We start from the raw sequence: 24,484 nt of genomic DNA on the forward strand, positions 1-24,484 counted from the left end.
TGAGACTTTTGACATATCAGTGAAGGAACAACCATCCATACGTTTCAGATATGTCGATAAAAAATCTTCAAGTTGAAGTAGTTTTTACGAGCTTTTATGAAGTAGCTGCAGCAAGTTCTAGGGCATTGTTTGAAGTTGTCCAGGATATCAGTAGACATTTATCCTTCGACATAAAATACTGTTGTGGTTAATGTTATGATGGTGCAAGCAATGCCAATGGACATTTAACAAGATTACAAAGTACGATTACTCAGTTGGAGCTAAGATCTATATTAAGTTATGCACCAAAGAGGCTAGTGGTGTTTCAGTCACTACAAGTAGACAACGAAGATGATGTTGTAAAATACGTTCGCAGACTGACTTTGCGACCATTCTATCCTTCAGGGTTGTGTGTCAGGGTACAATCACTACAAGTGGTGGAAAGTAATTATCACATCTCTTGAAATAATTGGAAGATCTGTCAGAAGAAAAATATGAAGTCAGTGGGAAGGTTAGTGAATATTTTTCAAACCTGCATCAATTCAGATTTTTTTATTTCCCAGAAAATGTTAATTCCAGTTTTCTCCAGGACTGAGCAACTTCAGTCTACTTTTCAGAAGAAATGTTTGTCATACCATGAAATAAAAACATTGGTGGAAACTTTGTCTGCTAGTTTAGCTTCACAAAGGGATATATTTTTTGAGTTGTGAAATGAGACCATTAGGAAAGTGGAGGAAGTTAACATTGATGAACCAGTTTTGCTTAGGAAAGGAAGATGCCAAAACGCTATGATGAAGGTAGTGATCCTCATACATATCAAATGCCTGAGGAAATGTGCAGACAGATTTTTTTAAAATAATTGATGTGGCTGTTGATTCATTAAATCATAGATTTAGGCCCTGGAACTTATTTCACAACCTGAAGCTTTTGCTATCAGTCAAATTAATGCTGATTGATTCCTGTAGTTCTATAAGGCCGACTTTGATAAAGACAAGATAACATTGCATATGCACACCTTTCTAGATGTGTGCAGAACAAAGAAAGAGAAAGTGGCCAACTTGTCAGACATGACAAATATTTTAAACAGAGAAAATGGTGGTCCCATGCATGAAATGCCAACAGAATTTGTGAAGTTTGTTCTGATGATTTTAACTATACCTGTTACTTCTAGTACCTCTGAGCGGTCGTTTTCAGCACTTAGACAATTGAAAACACTTTTGTGGTCAACAATGACAAAAAAAAGATGAATTATTTGACAGTTTTACATGTTTGTAAAGAAATGATTAAAAAAATACTGATATTACCAAAATTGCAAACAGATTCATATGTGCAAATGACCTAAGAAGGAAAGTGTTTTAAACTGAAAGCTAATATGTCATTATCATTATTTGGTATGTAAAGTGAGTTATTTTGTAGTTCTGTTCACAAATAAATCTTTGAATCGTTTTTTTCTCCAGTAAATTAAAACTGTCTGAAGATTTTTTCATTTTAATTTTTATGCACGAGTTATTATCTTTTCATTGTTGCCTCTTGCAGTCACTGTGTATGCAAGTTGTTTAGAGTATACGATACCTGATACGTATCTAACTGGCATTTAGTTAGTGAATTAAAAGTTGAAAAGAGAGAAAGAATTTAATACAGAAAAAATGGATTAATGTTACAATTACATATTTTGAGAATATTCATTACGGTATCCTTATAGTCCAAACCCACTAGCGCAATAGCCCCCTTGTGGGCCAGAGCCTGTCACAGAAGCCTTTGTGCGGGCAGATGAGTGGTCGATGAGTTGCTTTGGTCCCAGGGTTGCCCCTAGTACTCATTTCAGACTGAGTAGACCTCAGAAACGTATGGCTGTGCAGGTGCGAACGGATGTATTGTTAGGGCCTGCAGTGCGGGCCGGCTTGGTACTTAAGTGGCATTCAAATTAAAATAAAAAAATTAAAATATGTGCAAATATAAACACAAAAATATGTATATGATAAACAGTAAAGTCAAATGCATAGAAATGATCAGACGAACACTGTTTTGTAGAGTCAGTCAATGCTAAATTGAGTTTAGCACAGAGTATGTAAACAATGCTTGTCCTTATAACCTCTCATACCACTTTGATTGCAGTATGTTTCTCAGACATTACAAAAGTGCAGTGCAGGTTAGTTTTTACAAAACAACAACAACAATGAAAATGTATACCAAAATATCACATTTAGTTAGCAAATTATCCATTCTTGATGTCTAGTGTATCTGAGACTGTATAATGCAAATTTTTCTCAATATTTAATTTTTGTCATATCTTTATTTGGCAACACAGTCTATTATTCACTAAGAAATAATGGTGTAATAATCAGGAGTCTGCTCAGTTTAGCACAACAGTTACAGACATTTGCAGTGTCACAAGTGAATGCTATTCTGAAGGGAAAAGTTATAACAGCAACTATCAATGCGAAAAAGAAGATGGTAACAAAATTGCCATAAATGTAATTAGGCCTGTTAACATCACAGACTACCAAATGATGGCACAGATTATCAGTTGGATGTAAATGATGAAACTAAAAAGTTCTTTGTCTGAAAGAATCTTTCAGCTTGGAGGGAAGTGGTTTGAGATTGGAGGTGGCTAACCAAAAGTATAGCGTGACACGAAACTATATGCACGTCTGGAGGTGTAAGTTGTATTCAGTTCATGGTGTAAAAAAAACACAGTTGTTGCCAGCATGTATTCATAACTAAGAAAACATGAAAACATGTGACAATAGCTGCTTGAGCTTATTGTCAATATCATGATAACACTGGAATCTAATAATATAGCTTTTCAGAGACATGGGAAAAATAGGAAAATCAAACAGTGGAAAGCCTTGTTAAGTGAAGATAAATGAAAGATTTTAAGTTTTTGTGAAATAGTAGATCAAAGTGCATCAGGAACAGAAAATTAATTACTAAGTGCAACGGACAAAAAGGGACTTCTTGAATAAATGCTGTGGTCAGGGTTATGACAGTTGAGCCAATATGTCAGGCATACACAAAGCTATCAGAATGAGAATTCGACAAAGGACTGCAAAATCTGTGCATTGTGCAGTGCACACTTTAAGTCTAGTACTTAATGATTCTACATGTGTAATTCAAGAAGTCAGATCCTTTATGACACAGTAAACAACATGTTCGTCTTCGAGATACCAGTCTGTAAAAGCCTTTGTTAGGCTTACGACTATTAGGCTACTTAAGGCTCTGTAAAAAATAATGTTGACATTTAAGTAAAGGGAAGAAAGAGAAGCAGCTGTTGTTATGAAAAACCAATTAGACAAATATGAATTCATTTTGTAGATAGCATTGCAATCAAAGCTTTGCAATTTAGCATCTCAAATTACAAAGTCGGAAAATGTAGAGCTTGGTAAAGCATGTTTTCTTCTTCAGATGCAGCTGATAATTTATCTTGCTGCCAGCACAATTTTTAAGAAGCATTGTCGTCGTCTACGTCTTTGGTAAAGAAATGGGACATTTTAATCGCTGTTTAGACATCATTGTAGCCAAGTAAAAGAGCAAATTTGAAGGTATGCGTAATGTTAACCATTTCTTCAAAATTATTTTCCCAAGATTTATAAATTCTGCTTCCAATGAGGAAATTTAAAGTGCAGTAGGAATTCTTCAAAATGAATATGAGGAGGATTTACCCAGTAAATTCCCAGAGCAAAAAGCTCTACATAAAAAAAAAATAAAAAAAAAATAAAAAAAAAATAGCCTCATTAACCTCAGTAGTTGATAAACAAAACTATTAGTAACAGAGAATTCAGTTGTAGCTGTAGTGTTCCAGATTAATGCACATCTATTCCTGTTGCTGTTTCTTTGGCTGAACACTTATTTTTGGAGCTCGTAACTATAACGAACTATCTGTGGAATTCTATAACTCAAGACAAAGTTAGTGAACTCAGCCTCTGCAGTATCCAGAGTCGTCTTTTGATGTCAGTGAAATAATCAATATCTTCCATCGCAGAAATTATGTCGCCTGGTCCAATTTTGCTAGAGGTCAAGGTGAATAGGCCTATGCATACTGATGTCTGTGAATCACTATAACATGTTTAATTTTTAATAACATTTATCAGTATTAATAATTTTGTTTAATACTTTAAATTTAGTAAATGAAGGATCTCTCTGTGTATATTACATGGGATTTTACAGTACACTCCATTAAATTTCTGTTTCTACCTGCTATAATGAAAGTTACTTAGTTAATCACAGGTTATACATTTTATGTTAAGGGGTCAGGATTTCTATTTTTGCAGATGGGCCCCTATCACATACATTATGCCTCTTGGTCGGTGGGTTAGTCCAAGTACATTTGAACTCGAGTTCGATCTCATTTCTGTTGCTTTCAAGTCAGCTGTGTTAGTGAATGAGCTAGGGCAGTCTCAATGTATGCTTATAGTACCGGTATATTTTACTTTATCACAGCACAGATCTTTGACACTGGCAGTGTCCATTAATGATTATAAGTGAAATGTAATCATTCTAAAAAATATTGAAACTTCCCAGAAAACATATACTGCATTCTGCCATTGATATGCACTCATAGAAATTTGCAAATTTGTTGAAAAAAGTTAGCAACAACCACGTTGTTGTAAACCCAGAGGCTTTTGTAAACCCAGAGGCTTTGTTAATTGTTCAGAGTAAGGTGAACAATAAATATCATTGTTACTATAAAGTATAACAGGAAACTAAAAAGTACTAACTTACTTATTGCGTTGGCCACACAAACCGCAGTTGGTCTTTGGCCCACCAATCAGCCTCCTCCAGCGTCCTCGGGCCATGTATTCTTCAGACAGTCCCCACATACTCATATCGTCTCTGACGTGATCAACCCATTGGAGCCGTGGTCTTTTGCCACTAATATCTTCCTCCATTACCTGCCTGATGATCTGGCCTTCTCAATGCATTACGTGCCAATACCACTTCAGTCACCTTTCTTTGATCACTGCCACAATGTCCATCTACTTGTATAGCTCCTGCAATTCACAGTTCTTTCTTTTCCTCCATTCATCTCCATTCTTCACTGGCCAAAAATCTGTCTGAGGACGGCATTCTCAAATGTCAGGAGTTTTCTTTCCATCTTTTGGGTGATGGTCCAGGTCTCTGCTTCATATAAGACTTAAGGTTGTATTATTGTCTTGTAGATCTTGGTCTTTGAGGATCTTGATAGAAGCTGGGACTTTTTACAGCTTTCCCAGACCGAACCTTGACCTGTTTCCTGCTTTTATTTGTGTGGTAATTTCCTGGTCTAATCTTGTTCCTTTCATTGAGTATAGCCCCAAGATATTTAAAGTCCTTTACCCTTTCAAAGACTTGGTCCTCCACCTTCAGAGGTCTGTCATCATTTTCTTTGTGAACTACGAGGTATTTTGTCTTATCCATATTCAACTTCAGGCCTGCTCTCATTGCCTCTTCCATTAATGTTCTTGTCATCTTAACCAGGTCTTGCTCTTTCTTTGCTATTAAAACTATATCATCCGCATAGGCCAAGGTGTTGATCCTTCTTCTCAACTGTATTTCTGTCTCTAGGCTTGCTATCTTTCTCAGGGCACTCTCCAGTACCAAGTTAAACAGAAGAGGGGAGAGGCAGTCTCCTTGTCACACTCCAGTCCTTACCTTGAACTTCTTTGATATGTTTTCATTTACTTTCACCATGCATGTTGCCTCCTGGGTGCATATCTGCGTCAATTTTATTAGTTTTCTGGGAACTTGAGCCCTTTCGAGTTCTTACCATATTGCTTGTCTATTCGCATTATCATATGCTTTTTGGAAGGCTGCAAAAAGGCAGTGAACATTTTTGCAGAATTTTCAGCTCTTTGCTACCACCTTCTTTGTTGTATGTAACTGTTCCACAGTTGACTTTCCGTTTCTGAAACGTGCTTATTGGAGTCCTAGTACCTTCTCGACGTGTGGTGTTAGTCACTTCAGTAACATGCTCAAGATCTTATAAGCTGTACACAGTACCGTGATTTCTTGATAGTTGCTAAATCTCATTGGGTCTCCTTCCTTTAGTATAGGGCAGATGACAGACTCCTTCCCTTCTTCTGGGATCCTTTCCTCCTTCCAAATTAAGCAGATTAAGTGGTATAGTCTCGCTTGTAGAGTAATTCTTCCCTCCTTCAGCGGCTCTGCAGGTATGCCATTTATTCCTGATGCCTTCCTCGTCTCTTACATCTTCCATGCTTCGTAGTTCATACTCCCTAAATGGTACAGTATCTCTGTTTTCTCTACATGGTTATTCTTCTTCATTTTCTGTTGTAGCACTCATGGTGTTTACATCCACATTCAGGAGGTTTTCGAAGTAGTTTTTCCATTCCTCCATAGCTTTCATTTCATCTGTGATTATCTGTACTTCTTGACCTCTGATCGCCGGCCGGAGTGGCCGAGTGGTTCTAGGCACTACAGTCTGGACCCACGCGACCGCTGCAGTCGCAGGTTTGAATCGTGCCTCGGGCATGGATGTGTGTGATGTCCTTTGGTTAGTTAGGTTTAAGTAGTTCTAAGTTCTAGGGGACTGATGACCTCAGAAGTTGAGTCCCATAGTGCTCAGAGCCATTTGAACCATTTGACCTCTGATCACATCAATCCTTGGATTGTATCCTTTCTTGAAGATCCTGACTGTCCTGTAAAAGTCTGTTGTATTTCCTGCTGTCCGGTCTTCTTCTGCCAGTTTTGTTTTACTGTTTATGAACTCTCGCTTTTCTGTTTGGAGGACTTGTCTTGCGTCTCTAGCTGCTTCCATGTTTCACAACCTTGTTCTTTTATACTGTTTGTTTTCCAGCCATAACAGTTTCGCTGTTTTTCTCATGCTGTGATGGCTTTTTATCCTCTCCTGTATGGTTGTCACCAAAAGGTAATGGTCTGATCCTATTTCTGCAACTCCTTGAGATTTTACGTTCTGGATAGCACTTCTGTGTCTGGCATCCACAAATATGTGATCTATTTGGTTTGGAGTCTCTTTGTCAGGTGACTTCCATGTTATCTTCTGGATGTCTTTGCGAGGAAAGTAGGTACTCACAATTCTTAGGTTTTTTAAGCTGCCAGATTGACTAATCTCATTCCATTATTGTTAGAGAAATCATGCAGACTGTGAAGGCCAGCATAAGGTCTCAAAATATCTTCACTTTCTACTTTAGCATTGGCATCACCAAGGAAAACCTGCACATCTTATGATGGTGCATCTTCATACACTGATTCTAGGTCTCCGTAGAAACTGTCTTTTTCAATGTCATCTGTATCTTCTGTAGGTGCATGGAATGAAACCAGAGTTACATTGTAGAATATTCCTCTTATTCATATCCAGCATATTCTTTCATTAACAGCCTTGAAGTCCAAGATATTTTCCCTTACTCTGTTGGCTACTGCAACGCCCACTCCAAACTGATGTTTACCTTCTTTATTTCCACGGTAGAAGTAGCTATACTACTTTTCTTTATGCATTCCTTCTCCAGGCCATCTCAGTTCTTGCAGTGCCACTATGTTTATCTTGTACCTATTAAGTTAGTGTTTTTATATTCCAAGTGCCACACTTCACTCTGTTTTGTTCTGTGATATCCTGGCATTAACCTTTGACTTTCTGGTGTCATTTCCATTGTTCTGTACTGAACCTGAGGCTATTTCTTGGTGTTTTGTAACAATCACCTTTTTTACGGTGTGGGGGTGTTGGCTCACGCCCAATCCTCAACCTGGATGACCAGGTGTCCTTACCTTGTCTTGGTGGGGCTTGCGTGGTCAAATAATCCTGAGAGCTAGGCTGGTCCTCCAGGTTGGGGAAACTAAAAAGTATTTGACATTTATCATATGACCCGGACATTATATATGTCACTACTAAAGTTTATGACTAAACTACTTAAAAATGTTTAAAAACTTTTTATTCAAGTATTGCTCATGTGTTTTTAGACAAAGTCACTGAAATTCATAAAATTATCTTAGCATTTAAATAATGAGGAATGAAGTTATAGCTATTTTGGGTCATATAGACCCAAACAGAAAAGTAAGTGTAAGTTCTTGTCTACATTAGCAGAAAGTTCAACACAGATTGTTATAAACTGAAGAGCTGAATAAACTGGTACACCTGCCCAATATCGTGTAGGTCCCCCACAAGCATTCAGAAGTGCCACAACATGATGTGGCAAGGACTCGACCAATGTCTGAAGTGATGCTGGAGAGAATTGACACCATGAATCCTGCAAGACTGTCCATAAATCTGTAAGATTATGAGGGGATGGAGATCTTCTGAACAGCATGTTACAAGGCATCCCACATATGCTCAATAATGTACATGACTGTGGAGTTTTGTGGGCAGCAGAAGTGTTTAAACGCAGAAGAGTGTTCCTGGAGCCACTCTGTAGGAATTCTGGATGTGTGGGGTGTCACATTGTCCTGCTGGAATTGCCCAAGTCTGTCGGAATGCACAATGGACATGAATGGATGCTGGTGATCAGACCGGATGAATGCGTACTTGTCACCAGTCAGAATCATATCTAGACATATCAAGGGTCCAATATCACTCCAACTGCACACACCCCACACCATTACAGGGCCTCCACCAGTTGAGCAGTTCCCTGCTGACATGCAGGGTCCATAGATTCGTGAGGTTGTTTTCGTACCTGTACACGTCCATTTACTTGAGACAATTTGAAGCGATACTCATCTGACCAGACAACATGTTTAATGTCATGAGCGGCCCAATGTCAGTGTTGATGGGCCCAGGCGAAGTGTAAAGCTTTGTGTCATGCAATCATCAAGGGTACACGAGTGGTCCTTTGGCTGCAAAAGCCCATATTGAGTTCCATTGAATGGTTTGCACGCTGACACTTGTTGATGGCCCAGTATTGAAATCTGCAGCAATTTGCGGTAAGGTTGCACTTCTGTCACATTGAACGATTCTCCTGTCGTCATTGGTCCCTTTCTTGCAGGATCTTTTTCTGGCCGCAGCGGTGTTGGAGATTTGATGTTTTGCCAGATTCCTGATATTCACAGTACACTCATGAAATGGTCGTACATGAAAATCCCCACTTCATCACTACCTTGGATATGCTGTGTCCCATTGCTCAAGTGCTTGTAATAATGCCATGTTCAGATTCACTTAAAACTTGATAACATGCCATTGTAGTAGCAGTAACCGATATAAGAACTGTGCCAGTCATTTGTTGTCTTATATAGGCATTAAAGTGCAAAGGAGGTTATGGGAATGCTAAAACATTATCAATTCAACAGAATTAACAATGGAGACTTTCATTTGGATCAAATGACTGGAATAAGGAAGCTAAATGAGAGGCTGCTAAGAAAAACACCAACTGCTTTAGACTGCATGTCTTCACAGATTAAATGTCTTGTGGTAGTATCTATTAAGGTAACACCAATGATTTTTCATGGGTAGTATATCAGATGTGAAACATTATTACAGTGAAAATGGTATGTACATTGAGCTGATAATTATATTAAATGGTAAAACTGTCTGTGCAATGTTCTTTTATTTTGAGCAGTCCCAGTCTACTTTTTACCCTGTTCCTCTGTAGTGCTTTCAGTTTGATTAGGGCAGTAGTTGTTTTAAAATGTACTGGAGCTGAAAAGTTTTGTGGTTGGTATCAGAAATAACCCAGTATCATCATCATCATCATTGCATAGTGCAATGGAGAACTGAAAGTCTTGGCACTGCTGTCACCTTAGTGACGATGGGAGGTGCTGATCAGTGGCAACATATTAACCGAGTGTGACCTACTTATAAAAATTTCTACCTGCTTTGGCTTTGTCCATTAAGTCATGGGGCCTTTAAGCAACTGTTGTAACATATACAAACAAAAAAACATGTATTATTCCATGTATCCTCTTTATCTTTTAGGTTGGTGTAATCTGTTCTTTCTTTGTTTGTTTCTATTGTCATAGAAAACAAAGAAAATTACCGTAAAAATGACTGAAAGTATTTGGAGTGTGACATTGTATGGAAAGTGAACAGTAAATTGAAGCTATTGTAAAGTGTGGTGTTTCAAAAGAATATTGAAGATTAGCTAGATGGAATGAGAGACTAATGAAAAGGTACTATGCCACATTGTTGTTGTTGTGGTCTTCAGTCCTGAGACTGGTTTGATGCAGCTCTCCATGCTACTCTATCCTGTGCAAGCTTCTTAATCTCTCAGTACTTACTGCAACCTACATCCTTCTGAATCTGCTTAGCGTATTCATCTCTTGGTCTCCCTCTATGATTTTTACCCTCCACACTGCCCTCCAGTGCTAAATTCGTAATCCCTTGATGCCTCAGAACATGTCCTACCAACCAGTCCCTCCTCCTTGTCAAGTTGTGCCACAAACTCCTCCCCAATTCTATTCAATACCACCTCATTAGTTATGTGATCTACCCATCTAATCTTCAGCATTCTTCTGTAACACCACATTTTGAAAGCTTCTATTCTCTTCTTGTCCAAACTATTTATCGTCCATGTTCCACTTCCATACATGGCTGCACTCCATACAAATACTTTCAGAAACCACTTCCTGACACTTAAATCTATACTCGATGTTAACAAATTTCTCTTCTTCAGAAATTCTTTCCTTGCCATGGCCAGTCTACATTTTATATCCTTTCTACTTCGACCATCATCAGTTATTTTGCTCCCCAAAACTCTCGGAATTCAAGTCACCCATGACTATTAAATTTTCGTTTCTGTTCACTACCTGAATAATTTCTTTTATCTCATCATACATTTCATCAGTTTCTTCATCATCTCCAGAGCTAGTTGGCATATAAACTTGTACTACTGTGGTAGGCGTGGGTTTCGTGTCTATCTTGGCCACAATAATTGAGTTCACTATGCTGTTTGTAGTAGCTTACCCGCACGCCTATTTCTTTATTCATTATTAAATCTACTCCTGCATTACCCCTATTTGATTTTTTATTTATAACCCTGTATTCACCTGACCAAAAGGCTTGTTCCTCCTGCCAGCGAACTTCACTAGCTCCTACTATATCTAACTTTAACCTATCCATTCCCCTTTTTGAATTTTCTAACCTACCTGCCCGATTAAGGGATCTGACATTCCACGCTCCGATCCGTAGAACGCCAGTTTTCTTTCTCCTGATAACGATGTGCTCTTGAGTAGTCCCTGCCCAGAGATCCGAATGGGGGGGCTTATTTTACCTCCGGAATATTTTACCCAAGAGGATGCCATCATCATTCAACCATACAGTAAAGCTGCATGCCCTCGGGAAAAAGTATGGCTATAGTTTCCCCTTGCTTTCAGCCGTTCGCAGTACCAGCACAGCAAGGCCGTTTTGGTTAGTGTTACAAGGCCAGGTCAGTCAATCATCCAGACTGTTGCCCCTGCAACTACTGAAAAGGCTGCTGCCCCTCTTCAGGAACCACACGTTTGTCTGGCCTCTCAACAGATACTCCTCCGTTGTGGTTGCACTACGGTACGGCCATCTGTATCGCTGAGACACGCAAGTCTCCTCACCAACGGCAAGGTCCATGGTTCATGGGGGGAGGTACTATTCCACAACTTGACCAAAAGAGGATGTAGATTGGTAAGATACCACCTGGGGCATCAAAGATGGGATTTTTGGCTTTGGAGGAAAGAGGGGAGGGGGGGGAGATGTAATTACCAAGTCAAGCAATGGAAAAACCTGGGGTGTAATAACAGTAATATGAAATGTCAACAATATGAAATGATAGATTGCTACTCACCACATAGGAGTGTTATTGTGTGGCAGACAAGAAAATTGAAAGACGACTGCTAGATATTACCATGTATTGGACTAAATCCTTCACCATATGTACACACACACACACACACACACACACACACACACACACACACACTACTCATGCGCACATGATCACTGTCGTTTCCGGGCACTAAGGCCCAACTTTGACTGCGGTGAGGAATGATCTCACCTGTGGTGAGTAGTGTTGAGGGAGGGAGAGAGGGAAGTAGTGAAGGGAAAAGGATGACACAGGTGTGCTTGGGGTGGGAGGGCTGGGGCAGAAGGAGACACATTGTGGGAACAGGGCAGTGGGCCACTAGGTGCCGTGTTGGTGGGTGGCTGTACTGAAGGGGGGTGGGAGGCAGGGGGCAGAAGAGGAACAGTGAAGGGGAATGGACAGTGCAGGTGCACTGTTGGAATAGAAGGCACATGTGAGGTTGGAGTGGGAGTAGGGAGGGGGATAGAGGCAGGTGGAGGACAGGGAGTAGTGAATATGGGTGTCGTGACGTTTAAAGGGACAAAGGATAAAGGATATTTTGCTGGGACATTTCCTACTTGTGCAGTTCAGAAAAAGTTGGTGTTGGTGGGAAGAATCCAGATGGCACAGGTCATGAAGGAGTAGTTGAAGTCAAGCATATCGTGTTTGGTGGCATCCTTATCAAAAGAGTGATCTAATTGTCTCTTAGGCACAGTTTGGTGGTGTCCATTCAATGCACACGACAGCTTGTTGATCATGACCACATAGAGTGCTTCACAGTGGTTGCAGCCAATTTGGAAGACCACGTCTCAGTTCACAGGTGGCCTGCCTTTGATGTGGTTGGAAATCTCTGTGACAGGACAGGAGTAGGCGGTAACAGGAGGACGTATGGGACATGTCTTGCATCTAGGTCTATTACAGAGGTAAGGGCAATGGGACAAGGGGTTTTGAGCAGGGATGGAATTCGGAAGGACAAGAATATTGTATAGTTGGGTGAGTGGTGGAATGCCACTGTGGGTGGATTGGGAGGATAAGGGGGAGCATATTTGTCATTTCCAGCATGATGAGGGGTGGTGAAATCCTGACAGAGAGAATGATTCTGTTGTTCCAGTCCTGCATGGTGCTGAGTCACAAGGGGGCACTTCTTTCTGGCCAGTCAGTGGATATGTGGTGGGTGTAGATGACTGGGGAGACAATGCTCAGGAGCTCTGTTTCTAGACAAGATGGAGAAGGAAACTGTGGTCCAGGAAGGCCTATGTGAAATCCTTGGCATATTTGAAGAGGGATTGCACATCCCTATAGATGTGACAACCACGGGTTGCTAGGTTCTGTGGAATGGACTTCTGTGTGAAATGGACGGCAGCTGTTGATGTGGAGGTACAGTTGCTGATTAGTAGGTTAGGTGTTGACTGAGGTAGTGATTTAGCTATCTGTGAGGGAGAGGTCAACATTGAGGAAGAGGGTCATGCTGCTTATGACACAAAGCAATGAACTCTCATGGACAGTAGCTGCAGCTCCCTGTTTCCCACATTCTTTTCACCGATTTAATTATTACTGGACCACCCAATTTATCCCACCACCTTCCTTCACCCACATATATTTTCTGGTTTTTTCTTGGTCCTGCATGCACCATAAATATGATATTGCACCTTGTATGCAACAGCCCTCCTCATCCCTTATTCACGCATGCAGTGTACTGACCTCGCTCAAGCTATTTGCAGCCACTGCCCCTTCTCTCCACTTGTATTGACCCACAACACACCCCACTCAGTTCTTGTCTCTTTGTTTTTTCACTGTGATTTCATGTTGCTCTTATTTCGTTTTTACTAATTATTTTAAACTGTACTTTGTCGAGTTTCACCATAATTTCTTCCTTATACTACATGTGATTTCATCTTTTATTAGTTTTTCAAGATATTCCCATGATTTTTATGAGCTTTTTTAATCCTCCATTATGGATACCTGCCTCTGCCAGCTGTGCCAGTACAGAAAAGTTTCCCTATTCCTAGCCATAACCCTGTCCCACATATTGTTTTTGCATTATTGCTGGCTTAAGGAATCCCTCCAAATGGCCTGGCTATCAAATTACCCATCTACGGCTGCATCTCATCCTTCCACAATGACCTCCATCTGTACAAATTCTGTCAGTTTATAGTGTTCACTGAACAAGCCCTGCAGAACCTCATAAATCCGACCCATAGCCTCCTCACACTAACTCTGCTCCATCTGTAAAATCCTCTTGCTCTGCAATCCCGAATTCGTATATCCCATCTCCCAGATTGAAACACCCCTCCCCTCCAGGAACTATAATAGAATGCCACCTCAAAAAAATCATCCATTCATGTCATACTCCCACTTTGGACTACCATTATGTACCACTACAAGAGGCTCCATCAAAGCTCGTTCACACCACATTGTAACTATTGAACCCTTCCTTGCAGACCTACTTCGTCTTCCACAGCCAGAATCTCCTCCTGTCACCTTATAGAACCCAGAGCCTAAACAGACTCACAATTCAGTTAAGAACCTGTCCTCCAGAAGCCTCATTCCCACAGAAATATCAGTCCTTTCCAGAATTCTGTAGCCTCAGGCCTTGCCTTACCATCATACCCCCAAATTACTCAACGTAAAAAAAACCACCTCACATCCGCAAAAAGAATTACAATCCAATATCTAAAAACTTTTAATCCTAGCTGATGACAAAGATTCAGCACAATGGTTCTGAAACACAAAGGTTTTCTGACGTAGGGGCTCCAGACATGTTCGTTTACAAGGCTAGACACAGAGATTGCATTACAGGAAGCTGGCAGGATCTTCTCCCGTGATTCTCCCTGTCTGCTCACCATCTCCACTCCCCACACTTCTACTTGCTACGTGCTTGCTAAAATACATAAACCCAACCACCTAGGATGCCCCATTTTGGCTGGATAGTGCGTCTCTACAGAGAATCTGTGCCCATTTGTACCAACAATCTGTGACCCATAACCTACCCTCCTATATATGGAAGACAGTAATTATTTCCACGACCACCTCTCCACAGTTCCTGTTCCTTTACTACCTAACACCCTGCTTATAATTGTTGATGCCACTTCTCTCTACACTAATCTCTCCAATGCCCATGGCCATTACACCATTGAACAGTACCTGTCCCATTGCCTGACCAGCTCCAAACCTGGAATCTCAACGACAATTACTTCTCCTTTGAAGGCATCACGTACAAGCAAATCCTTGGTACAGGGATAGGCACCCACGTAGCACCATCCTGTGTCATCCTATTCGTGGACCATCTGGAGCAGTTCTTCATTTTCACTTGGAATCCCAAACGTGTGACCTAGTCCAGATTTATTGAAGAGATCCCCTTGATCTCGACAAGGACGAGGACACTCTAGACATGTTTCTCCAGAACCTCAACACTTTCTCCTTCATTCACTTCACCTGACAGCCCCATCCCCCTTCCCCCCCTCATCCCAGCAAGCCACCTTCCTCGAAGTGGACCTCCAACTGATGGATGATTACATCAGTTTCTGTGTCTACATAAAACCTACCAACTACCAGCTATACCTCCACTTTGACAACTGCCACCATTCCACACCGAGAAGCCCCTTCGATAAGGCCTAGCCACCCCATATTTGTGAAAAGAAGTTCAATTCAAAGTATGCCAATCATCTCAATGAGGTCGTCATTGACCAAAATTTCGTGTCACACAGTGTCCAAAAACAGAGCTCCCAAGCTTGGCCGCTTCAGTCATCTACCGTCCCCTTCGTGACCATTGATTGGTCACTGAGAAGTTACCCCTTCTGAATCAGGAGGACTGGAGCAATTGAATCACATTCTCAGTTAGGCTCTTGAGTAACTCTCGTCACAACCAAAATAAGAAAACAACTGTCCTCTGCACTCTTCCCACAGTGGCACTTCGACTGATTTATGGCATGAGCCATATGGATTCTTTGCACTGACATCAGCGTTTCTGAATTATGCAGGTGGAAATCTTCACTGTGACACATACTTCGTTCCTGTGATCCACATGATGTCAGCTTTCACCAGTACCTGTCCCGCCTGCCTCTATCCCTTTCCCAGCTCCCACTCCTTCCTCACACAAGTCTTCTATTCTGCCAGCACATCTGGATAGTCCTTTCCCCTTCTCTGCTCCTCTCCTCTCCTCTCCTCTCCTCTCCTCTCCTCTCCTCTCCTCTCCTCTCCTCTCCTCTCCTCTCCTCTCCTCTCCTCTCCTCTCCTCTCCTCTCCTCTCCTCTCCTCTCCTCTCCTCTCCTCTCCTCTCCTCCTGCTCCTCCTCCCTCTCCTCTCATGACACCCCCCCCCCCCCCCATCCCAAAGAGCATAGCAACCTGATACTGCACCTGGCACCCTATCCTGTCCTGTAAATGTCGTGGCACACTCACGCAGGCGCCATTACAGCATCTCCAACCACCTGCAACCCTATGATCCTCCCTGCTACCTACCCCAGCCAAGCGCTACTCACTGCAGTCGCTGTTTGATCTTAGTACCCAGAGACAATAGTGGCTGTGTGTGTGTGTGTGTGTGTGCGTGTGTGTGTGTGTGTGTGTGTGTGTGTATGTGTGTGTGTGTGTTTGTGTGTGTGTGCAGACTGTCTACATCTTCATGAAGGATTTGGTGCAGTAGTTGATAATATCAAAGTAATCTTTCAAGTGTATATGTCTGCCACTATGCCTTCTCCATGTAGTGAGTAGCAATCTATCCGTTTCATATTGTTGTTATTCCTTGTACCATGTCACATCGTCTTGTGAATAATAGTACTAGATTCAGATTTATAGCAACAGTCTCATTCTTATTTGATCTGTTTTTGAGGAGGTGGTATTGTTGAAGTTTGAAAAGATGCCCCTACATTGAATGTTGTAGAGAAACATAAAATTCTTTAACAAAATAGAATTGTCCCCAAATTTGTGACTGCTCTACTCTATTAAAAATAGTAGGAAACATTGTAAGATGATTAAAATAGTTATAGTTTTTTTCTTTCTCTGTGTGTACATTACTGTAACAGACACTTACTTTCCATTACAGACTTAAAGGAAAGAAATGGATCTGGAGAATCATCAGGAGAAGAAGACTCTGATGAAGATGAGGAACCTAATCGTTCACAGCAAGAATCTACTCATGATGAGGTAAATGAAAGTGTCTGCTACATTTGCTCAATTAATTTTAAAATTTTCTTTTTGTATCATTTTGAATTTTTTTCTCATTACACATAATATTGCTGTTAGTGAAACTGAAACTTGTTTTACTCTTATGTACGCTCTGATCACCCAGAAAATTTTGACCACCGACCTACTATCAATATAAATGTGTTCAGGCGATAGGAGCATCAACTGGCGAGGAATGACTGCTTATCAGACACACACACACACACAATGCTTGTAGTATCAATGAGCAAGCTGTCCGTGTGTAGAATGGGGAAGGTGCATAATCTGTCCAAGTTTGACTGGCCCGGAGGCTTTGCATGAACATTTCGGAAACTGCATGACTTGTCAAGTGTTCAAGAATTGCTGTGGGGAGTACTTTCAGCATGTGGCGAAACCAAGGTGAAGTCATGACCAGATGTTGTGGGGTTGGGCAGCCAACCTCATTACAGATGTTGGACATTGTAGGCTGAGCAGACTGGTAAAACAGGATAGGCGGAGCGAACTGTGATGGAACTAGTATCAGACTTTAATACTGGCCAGAGTACAAATGTGTGCGAATACACAGTGCACCCCACACTCCTTATGATGGGCCTCAACAGTTGACGGCCCATTCGTGTACCAATGTTAACACCCATGACATTGGTAACTATGACTGAAATGGGCATATGACCATCAGCACTGGAAATTGGCGCAGTGGCAGTGTGTTGTGTGGTTTAATGAGGCCCGATATCATCTTCATCATGCCGAATCGATTGTTTTCCAAGGGAACCACTCCTTGATACCTATACTGCTGCACAGAGATAAGCTCTGGGGACCATACACGTGGCTTTTATGGGTCCCATGGAGCTTGTACAAGGCACCATGACAGTCAAGGAGTGTTGTGCACTGGTTGCAGACCGCATACATCCCTTTATGACGATCACCTTTCCCGATGGCAGCAGCATTTTTCGACAAGATAATGTGCTGTGTCACAAGACCAGGAGTGTGATGGGAGTGGTTTGAGGAACACAGTGGTGAATTCCAATTCGTCAGATCTGAACCTGATTGAACAGATTTGTGATGTGATTGAACATGCCCCCAGAGCTCTTCACCTACCTCCCTAGAATTTATGGGAATTAGGAGATGTGTGTGTAGATGTGGTGCCAACTCTCTCCAGGGACCTACCAAGGTCTCATTACTTCCATGCCATGATGAGTTGCTACTCTTATCCGTGCCAAAGGTGGACAAACCAGCTATTAGGTAGGTGGTCATAATGTCCTGACTGATCAGTGTATACATGTTTGTTTTTTCCTTGTGTCATGACATAAGATAAAAGTAGACAAGTTGCATCAGTTAGACAGTATCATACGAGGCACATTAGATGCTGCGGTTAGTGCACTTCTTTGCAACTGTAAAATTTTCTATTTGGAGAAGTGCATTTATCTGCAGCTAAATGACTATTCACCAATTCACATGTAGGTTCTTGGCAGAGGGTTCATTGAACCACTTTCAGATTATTTCTCTAATGTTCCACTCTTGAACAGTACATGGAAAAAAAAACACTTAAATCTTTCCATGCAAGTTCTCATTTCTTTTATTTTATTATCATGGTCATTTATTCCTATGTAGTTGGCAGTCAACAAAATATTTTTGCATTCAGAGGAGAAAGTTGGTGATTGAACTTTTGTGAAAAGATCTGGCCACAACGAGAAACGTCTTTATTTTAATGATCGCCACCCCAACTCATGTACCATTCTCTGGGTCTCTGTCCACAATTCTGTGAGAACACAAAATGAGTTGCCCTTCTTTGATTTTTTTTCAACATCCTCTTCAGTATTATCCATTAAAGATCCATGCCATGAACAGTACTCCTGAAGAAGATGGACAACTAAAGTGTAAGCAAACTCTTTAGTAGATTTTCTGCATCGTCTAAGTGTTCTGCTAATAAGACACAGTCTTTTGTTCATCTTCCCCTCAACATTTTGTACATGATCATTTCAATTTAAATTGTTTGTCATTGCAACCCCTAGGTACTTGGTTGAAACAGAAACTTTAAAATGTGAGTGATTTACCGTGTAACTGAAATATTATGGATTCCTTTTATTACTGATGTGGATGATCTCACATTTTTTTACTATGTAGAATGAGTGTCAAAATCATTTTGCAATCCCTTTCGGTGATTAACTGATACAGTGCCCATCTTCAAAATTGAAATGTGTGCTAAGATAGTAAACATACTGTGACTACCTACGTTGTTACTTATACAAATTAGTTTCTTTCTCACATTACTGCCATGTAGTAAATATCCCCCATCTTGATTTATCAGACAACTATTCACTTTTACTGCAGTTGTGGAATTGTATAAATCTCTTTACAGTCTGCCTAAGAGCATGGAAGCTCGTCAGCAGTTTTGTCAGTATTGCCATTGGAAGATGACTAACAGTGTCTGCCTGTTGTGGCAGACACTTGATGTTTAACTTAGGATTGAGTTCAGGAGAGTGTTCATGGAGATGGTGAGTAATAGCAGATGCATGAGTAGATAGCTGCTGTCAGCATTAAACAAATGAAATCAGAACTATGTAATTAAGTTAATAGACTAAATTCTTATTCTGGGACAGTCTGTAAAGATGAGACGTATGGAAATAATGGAAACTAAATAAGATTGTAAATGCAGAAGTGCAGTGCTTGCCAGCAATAAATATTACTAGAGAAATGAAATCATAATAGCAAGAAAGATAGTGAAAAACTTTGCTCTGTGTGTTACCCACCACAGATATACATCTTATGGTTGTATGCACTAATCATATGTAAGCATTACTTAAACTTAATGAACAGGAGTTACTGTTATCAAACAGTGAGTCTGTAAAGAAATCTGATAATGTCTGTACCATGATGTGAAGAGTAAGCAGTAATGACATAAATCTCCAGAAAGACAATGGTACAGTTGTGTAAAAATGTGTTGGTGTTCAGTACATGATGAAGAACAAATTTGGAGAAAGTACAAGAAGAAGAAATGAAAGTGTTGTCTGTGGTCTTATTGGAATACTAAAAGTTAGAGTGAACTGGTTTAAGCTTCTGTAAAAGCAGTAGGGAAAAAAAACCAGTCAGATGGCAACAAAGAGAGAAGTAAGGTGGCCACAGAAAAGCTATCACATTGTTAAGCAGATGGAAAGTTGAAGCGTCAGTATGTAAATGAAGACTCAATGGAATTGGAGGGAAAAATATTTGGATGATGTAAGAAGGCTAAATTTTAATTTTACCTAGCATGTGGATGTTGGTTGGCATACAGAATATTTTTCCAATCCATTATGTTAAAAAATAAAAACAAATATTTACATTATACGTAATGCGTTGTTCAGCTGAAGAAGTTAGTTTCAGTCTTTGAGGCAAAATGCTAGTATGCCATTATTTCTATATTTCATGTATTAGAAATGCAATATAGAATAAAGTGTGTGAAATGGCTTTTGGAGGAGAAATTGGCACAGAAAAATATTGTGTTTGTGTGAGAGGAAAATGCTGTAAATGAGAGCAAGCTGTGATTCAAATAAGCTTTCACTCTCTGCTTTAGTTGACCACTGTTTGTGAATAGCAGTTAATTCGAGCTCAGTTTATTGAATTCCAATCTCTTAAAGACATGACTAACTTGTTTTTTCCCCAGATGAGGTTATTAGGAAAGAAACACACATTAATTATTACAAAAATGTGTTGTTTAGTTTTTCAGGACTTTCCGTCTCTCAATGTGACCAAAATAAGCTTTGATTGCAGTTTGGGAATGTAGGCTATGAATTAGCCCCTTGTCTTAATTAGTCGATGCAATTTGCTCTTATGTGCAAAATAGGAAATCGTTTCTAGGGAATATGGAATGGAAAAAAATGGCAAATGTGATAGCATTTTTCTTCTAAGTTCATAATCATCATTAGCCAAATTTTTTTTCTACTTGTGAAAAACATTCTGATTCAGTCTACTCCAGATTTACAGTGTTCAGTGGAACACACCCAAGAATGTTGTACCTTTTCAATCCATTTTTTAGGCCACTTTCTTATCTGTCTGTCCATTTGGTACAAATTTTGCAGTTGATTTTAAATTAACTTCCTGATGAGTTACAGATGTGAAATTTTAAACATAGCTCAGAACAAAATGATATTGCAATACTGACTCATATTCTTGTTGGTCTGTTTGTTAGGGCTAGGGCTAGGGCTAGGGCTAGGGCTAGGGCTAGGGCTAGGGCTAGGAGTGGTGTGGAAATGCCTGACACCAGTCGTCCCTGCAGGACCAGCTTATTGTGTGGGTAGTATCAGAAAGCATTCTAGGCAATATGAGTGTGAACAGACATTGCTGGGGACTGGGCGGAGGGTAGGAGAAAGAGGAGATGGGTAGAGAAAAGGGAAGCGGATGTGTATACATTATATGTGACATAACTGAACAGGGAAAGCTGCATTGAGTCGATAAAAGTCATAGAATACCTCCTAATATTGTGTTGGACCACCTTCTGCCCAGTGTAGTGTAGCAACTTGTACACGAACTGACCTCATGATTGTGTCCCATAAATGTTCGGTGTGATTCATGTTGGGGTGATCTCAATGGCCAAATCATTCACTCGAATTGTCCAGAATGTTCTTCGGACGAATCATGAACAGTTGTGGCCCAGTGATATGTTACACTGTCTTCCACAAAAATTCCATCATTGTTTGGGAACATGAAGTCTATGAATGGCTGCAAATGGTCTCAAAGTGGTGAAACATAACCAAGGACCCAGTCCATTCCATGTAAATACAGCCAACACCATTATGGAGCCACCATCAACTTGCACAGTGTCATGACAACATGGGTCCATGGCTTCATGGGGTTTGTGCTACAGTCAACCCTACCATCAGCTCTTACCACCTGAAATCGGGACTCATCTGACCAGGCCATAGTTTTCCTGTCATCTAGGATCCAGCCGATATGTTCATGAGCCCAGGAGAGGAGCTGCAGGCGATGTCATTATGTTACAAAAGACATTCGCATTGGTTATTTGCTGCTGTAGCCCACTAACGCCATATTTTGCTGCACTGGCCTAATTAATACATTTGTCATACATCTGACATTGATTTCTGCTCGTATTTCACACAGTGTTGTTTCTCTGTAAGCATAGACAACTCGAATCAAACGTCACTGCTCTCAGTAATGTGAAGGCTGTTGGCCAATGCATTGTCCATGGTGAGAAGTAATTCCTGAAATGTGGTATTCTAAGCAGTCTGGTCACTGTGGATCTCATAATGTTGAAATACCTAACAATTTCCAAAAGGAATTTCCTATGTGCCCCCCATTCAGAGTCTGTTAATTCCCGTCGTGCAGGCATAATCACGTTAGAAACCTTTTCATCAAAAAAGTTTTTAAATTGGACCAAAAGTTAAGAAAATTAAGAAAAACACTGACAAGCAAAACATCTGGGTGTGGAACAGCCCATGTTTACAAGAATAAAATCCCATGGTTCAAGTTGGCTGATTCTTTTTTAAGGAAATTAGTTGAAAGGAGGAAAGGCTACAGAAATCTGGAAATCTGAATTCTTTATTCAATATTTACTTAAAACACCACAGTAATGCTTCTCTATGGATGATTAAAATAACTTCTAAGGTCTTCCAGTACAATTCCTTTCAGCAAGTTCATTGAGCAGCTGAGTTGTTGTCTTCTCTTTATCCAATCATGAATCCAAACACATTTCTCTCTCTCTCTCTCTCTCTCTCTCTCTCTCTCTCTCTCTCTCTCTCTCTCCCTCTCCCCCTCCCTCTCTCGTCATATGCAGTGATTTCATGCAAACAAGCAGTAACTCTGCCACAACTCTTGCAGTTGCCAAAACATTCATTTACACACAGTCGTGTCACTCACAAAATGATGAAACTGAAGCATACATTGTTAGCAACCTGTCTAGACATACACAAAACCATTTGTGTGCAGCTCGTTTCACACAAGTGACACAAGCCAGTGTCGTTCTGTAAACTAGACTGAAGGCAAAAAAAGAAGAAGAAGAAGAAGAAGAAATGCACCTTGAAGGAGTTACACAAATTGGGCACAAATTGATATTCATACAGGTTTTGATGGGAAATGCTAACTTGTAAACCTTGGTGGCCAATGAATGCGTGGCACTGCAGTGCAATTTCACCGTGCAACTGGCAAGGATTGTAAACAGGGGAGACATTGATACCAGGTCATAAATCTATGTAAATTTCATTCTGTGTACTCAGTTGGACAGTAATTATGCCTTGACAGACGCGTGAACAGTATACGCAGATATTAGCATTTGAGAGTGGGTGTGAAGTTGGGCTCAAAGAAGCTTGAGTCGCTTGACATTTGAATAGGAGTGATGCCACTATTCAACAGTGTCAGCAGGAATGGATGAATCATATGTGGACACAGCCTCAAGAAGGAACCGGTCGACCTAGAAAGATGATAGAAAGTGAGAACCAAGCAATCACCAGAGAGGACCGCAGATCTCCAGATTCATCATTATTGTCAATCCATCGTGAAACTGCTGCTTCAATGAGCATAAAGACCATTAACATATGGCTCACAGAATAGGGGGCTGAGCTCATGATGTGTTTGCGATATTGTTTTTTGTATGCTTTGTCAAACAATGCTGTGAGGAGACATGTCAAGTGATTGAAAGAATCTCTGGTTTCTTGCATCCAATACAATTCATTTTCTCTGAAAATAGATGAATTGACATTGTGGGATTAGCGATTTTATCGGCTTTTGACCAGTATGAATTATTGGGACGTTTCTAGGATTACCTCTTATTGTGCAAACCACCACTAAGTGCCAGTTCAACAGAAGCTTAAATATTCCATTTGTTGGATGATATTTTAAAAGACTGATGAAATTTCATGGTCTGATTGCATTGATGCATGCACAAATGGTGCAAAAGCTATGATGGGTCCAACGGTCAGAGTGGTAACTAAATAAAAGAGAGCTTGACAGATTGCAGCTGTAGTCACTGTTTTCTCCACAGACATGAAACAAATGCCTGCTTCCTTCAAGATAGTTTTAGATGAATCCATCCAAATTATTGAGTACATAAAATCACAGCTGTGGAAGTCAAGAGTTTCCACAATACTCTGTGAAGATGTGGGAAGGCTTCATTGTTCTCTGATTCTCCATACAAAATGAGGTGGCTGTCACCTGGCAATACATTCTCTCGATATATGAATTACGTTTAGAAATCCTGACTTTGCTTTAGACCATGATACGAAATTAGCAGACCTTATTAATAACAAAAATTGGTAATGTTTATTTGGCAGGTATTTTCTCCAACATGAAAAATGAATGTTTCACTGCAAGGGAAAACTATAACAATGGTTACTGTCAATGAGAAAGTTTGAGTGTTCAAGGGGAAACTCAATTTTTGGGCAGTGTGTGTCGAGGAGGGGGAGGTAAAGTGTCTTCCTTTTCTCAACAATTTTTTGAGGCAGGACATTGGAGCTTGGGTACAATTTGTTTAATGAAATACTTGAATATCTCCGAAGTTTGATGTCATCGTTGGAGCATTATTTCCCAACAGCTCAAGATGAGAAGGTGTGCAAATACAAATGGGTGGTCAACCTGTTCACTGTATCCAACAAGCTGGACATTCTGTCATTGAATGAATATGAGTTGTTGATAGAAATTGTTACATGCTCAACCTTGAAATCTATT

General features: G+C 40.4%; 1 protein-coding gene across 2 annotated transcripts in view; it reads left to right on the plus strand.

Moving 5' to 3' along the window:
- The window catches only part of LOC124798430 (pleckstrin homology domain-containing family F member 2), a 138,732-nt gene that overhangs the window by 101,688 nt on the left and 12,560 nt on the right, over positions 1 to 24,484 (plus strand). For both annotated transcript variants that reach the window (XM_047261839.1, XM_047261838.1), the window contains exon 8: positions 16,716 to 16,816. In XM_047261839.1, coding sequence (XP_047117795.1) covers positions 16,716 to 16,816 — 101 coding nt within the window. The remainder of the gene's footprint in view (positions 1 to 16,715; positions 16,817 to 24,484) is intronic.

Source organism: Schistocerca piceifrons, chromosome 5 (genome assembly GCF_021461385.2).
Source record: "Schistocerca piceifrons isolate TAMUIC-IGC-003096 chromosome 5, iqSchPice1.1, whole genome shotgun sequence".
In the NCBI taxonomy this organism is placed as follows: Eukaryota; Metazoa; Arthropoda; class Insecta; order Orthoptera; family Acrididae; genus Schistocerca; species Schistocerca piceifrons.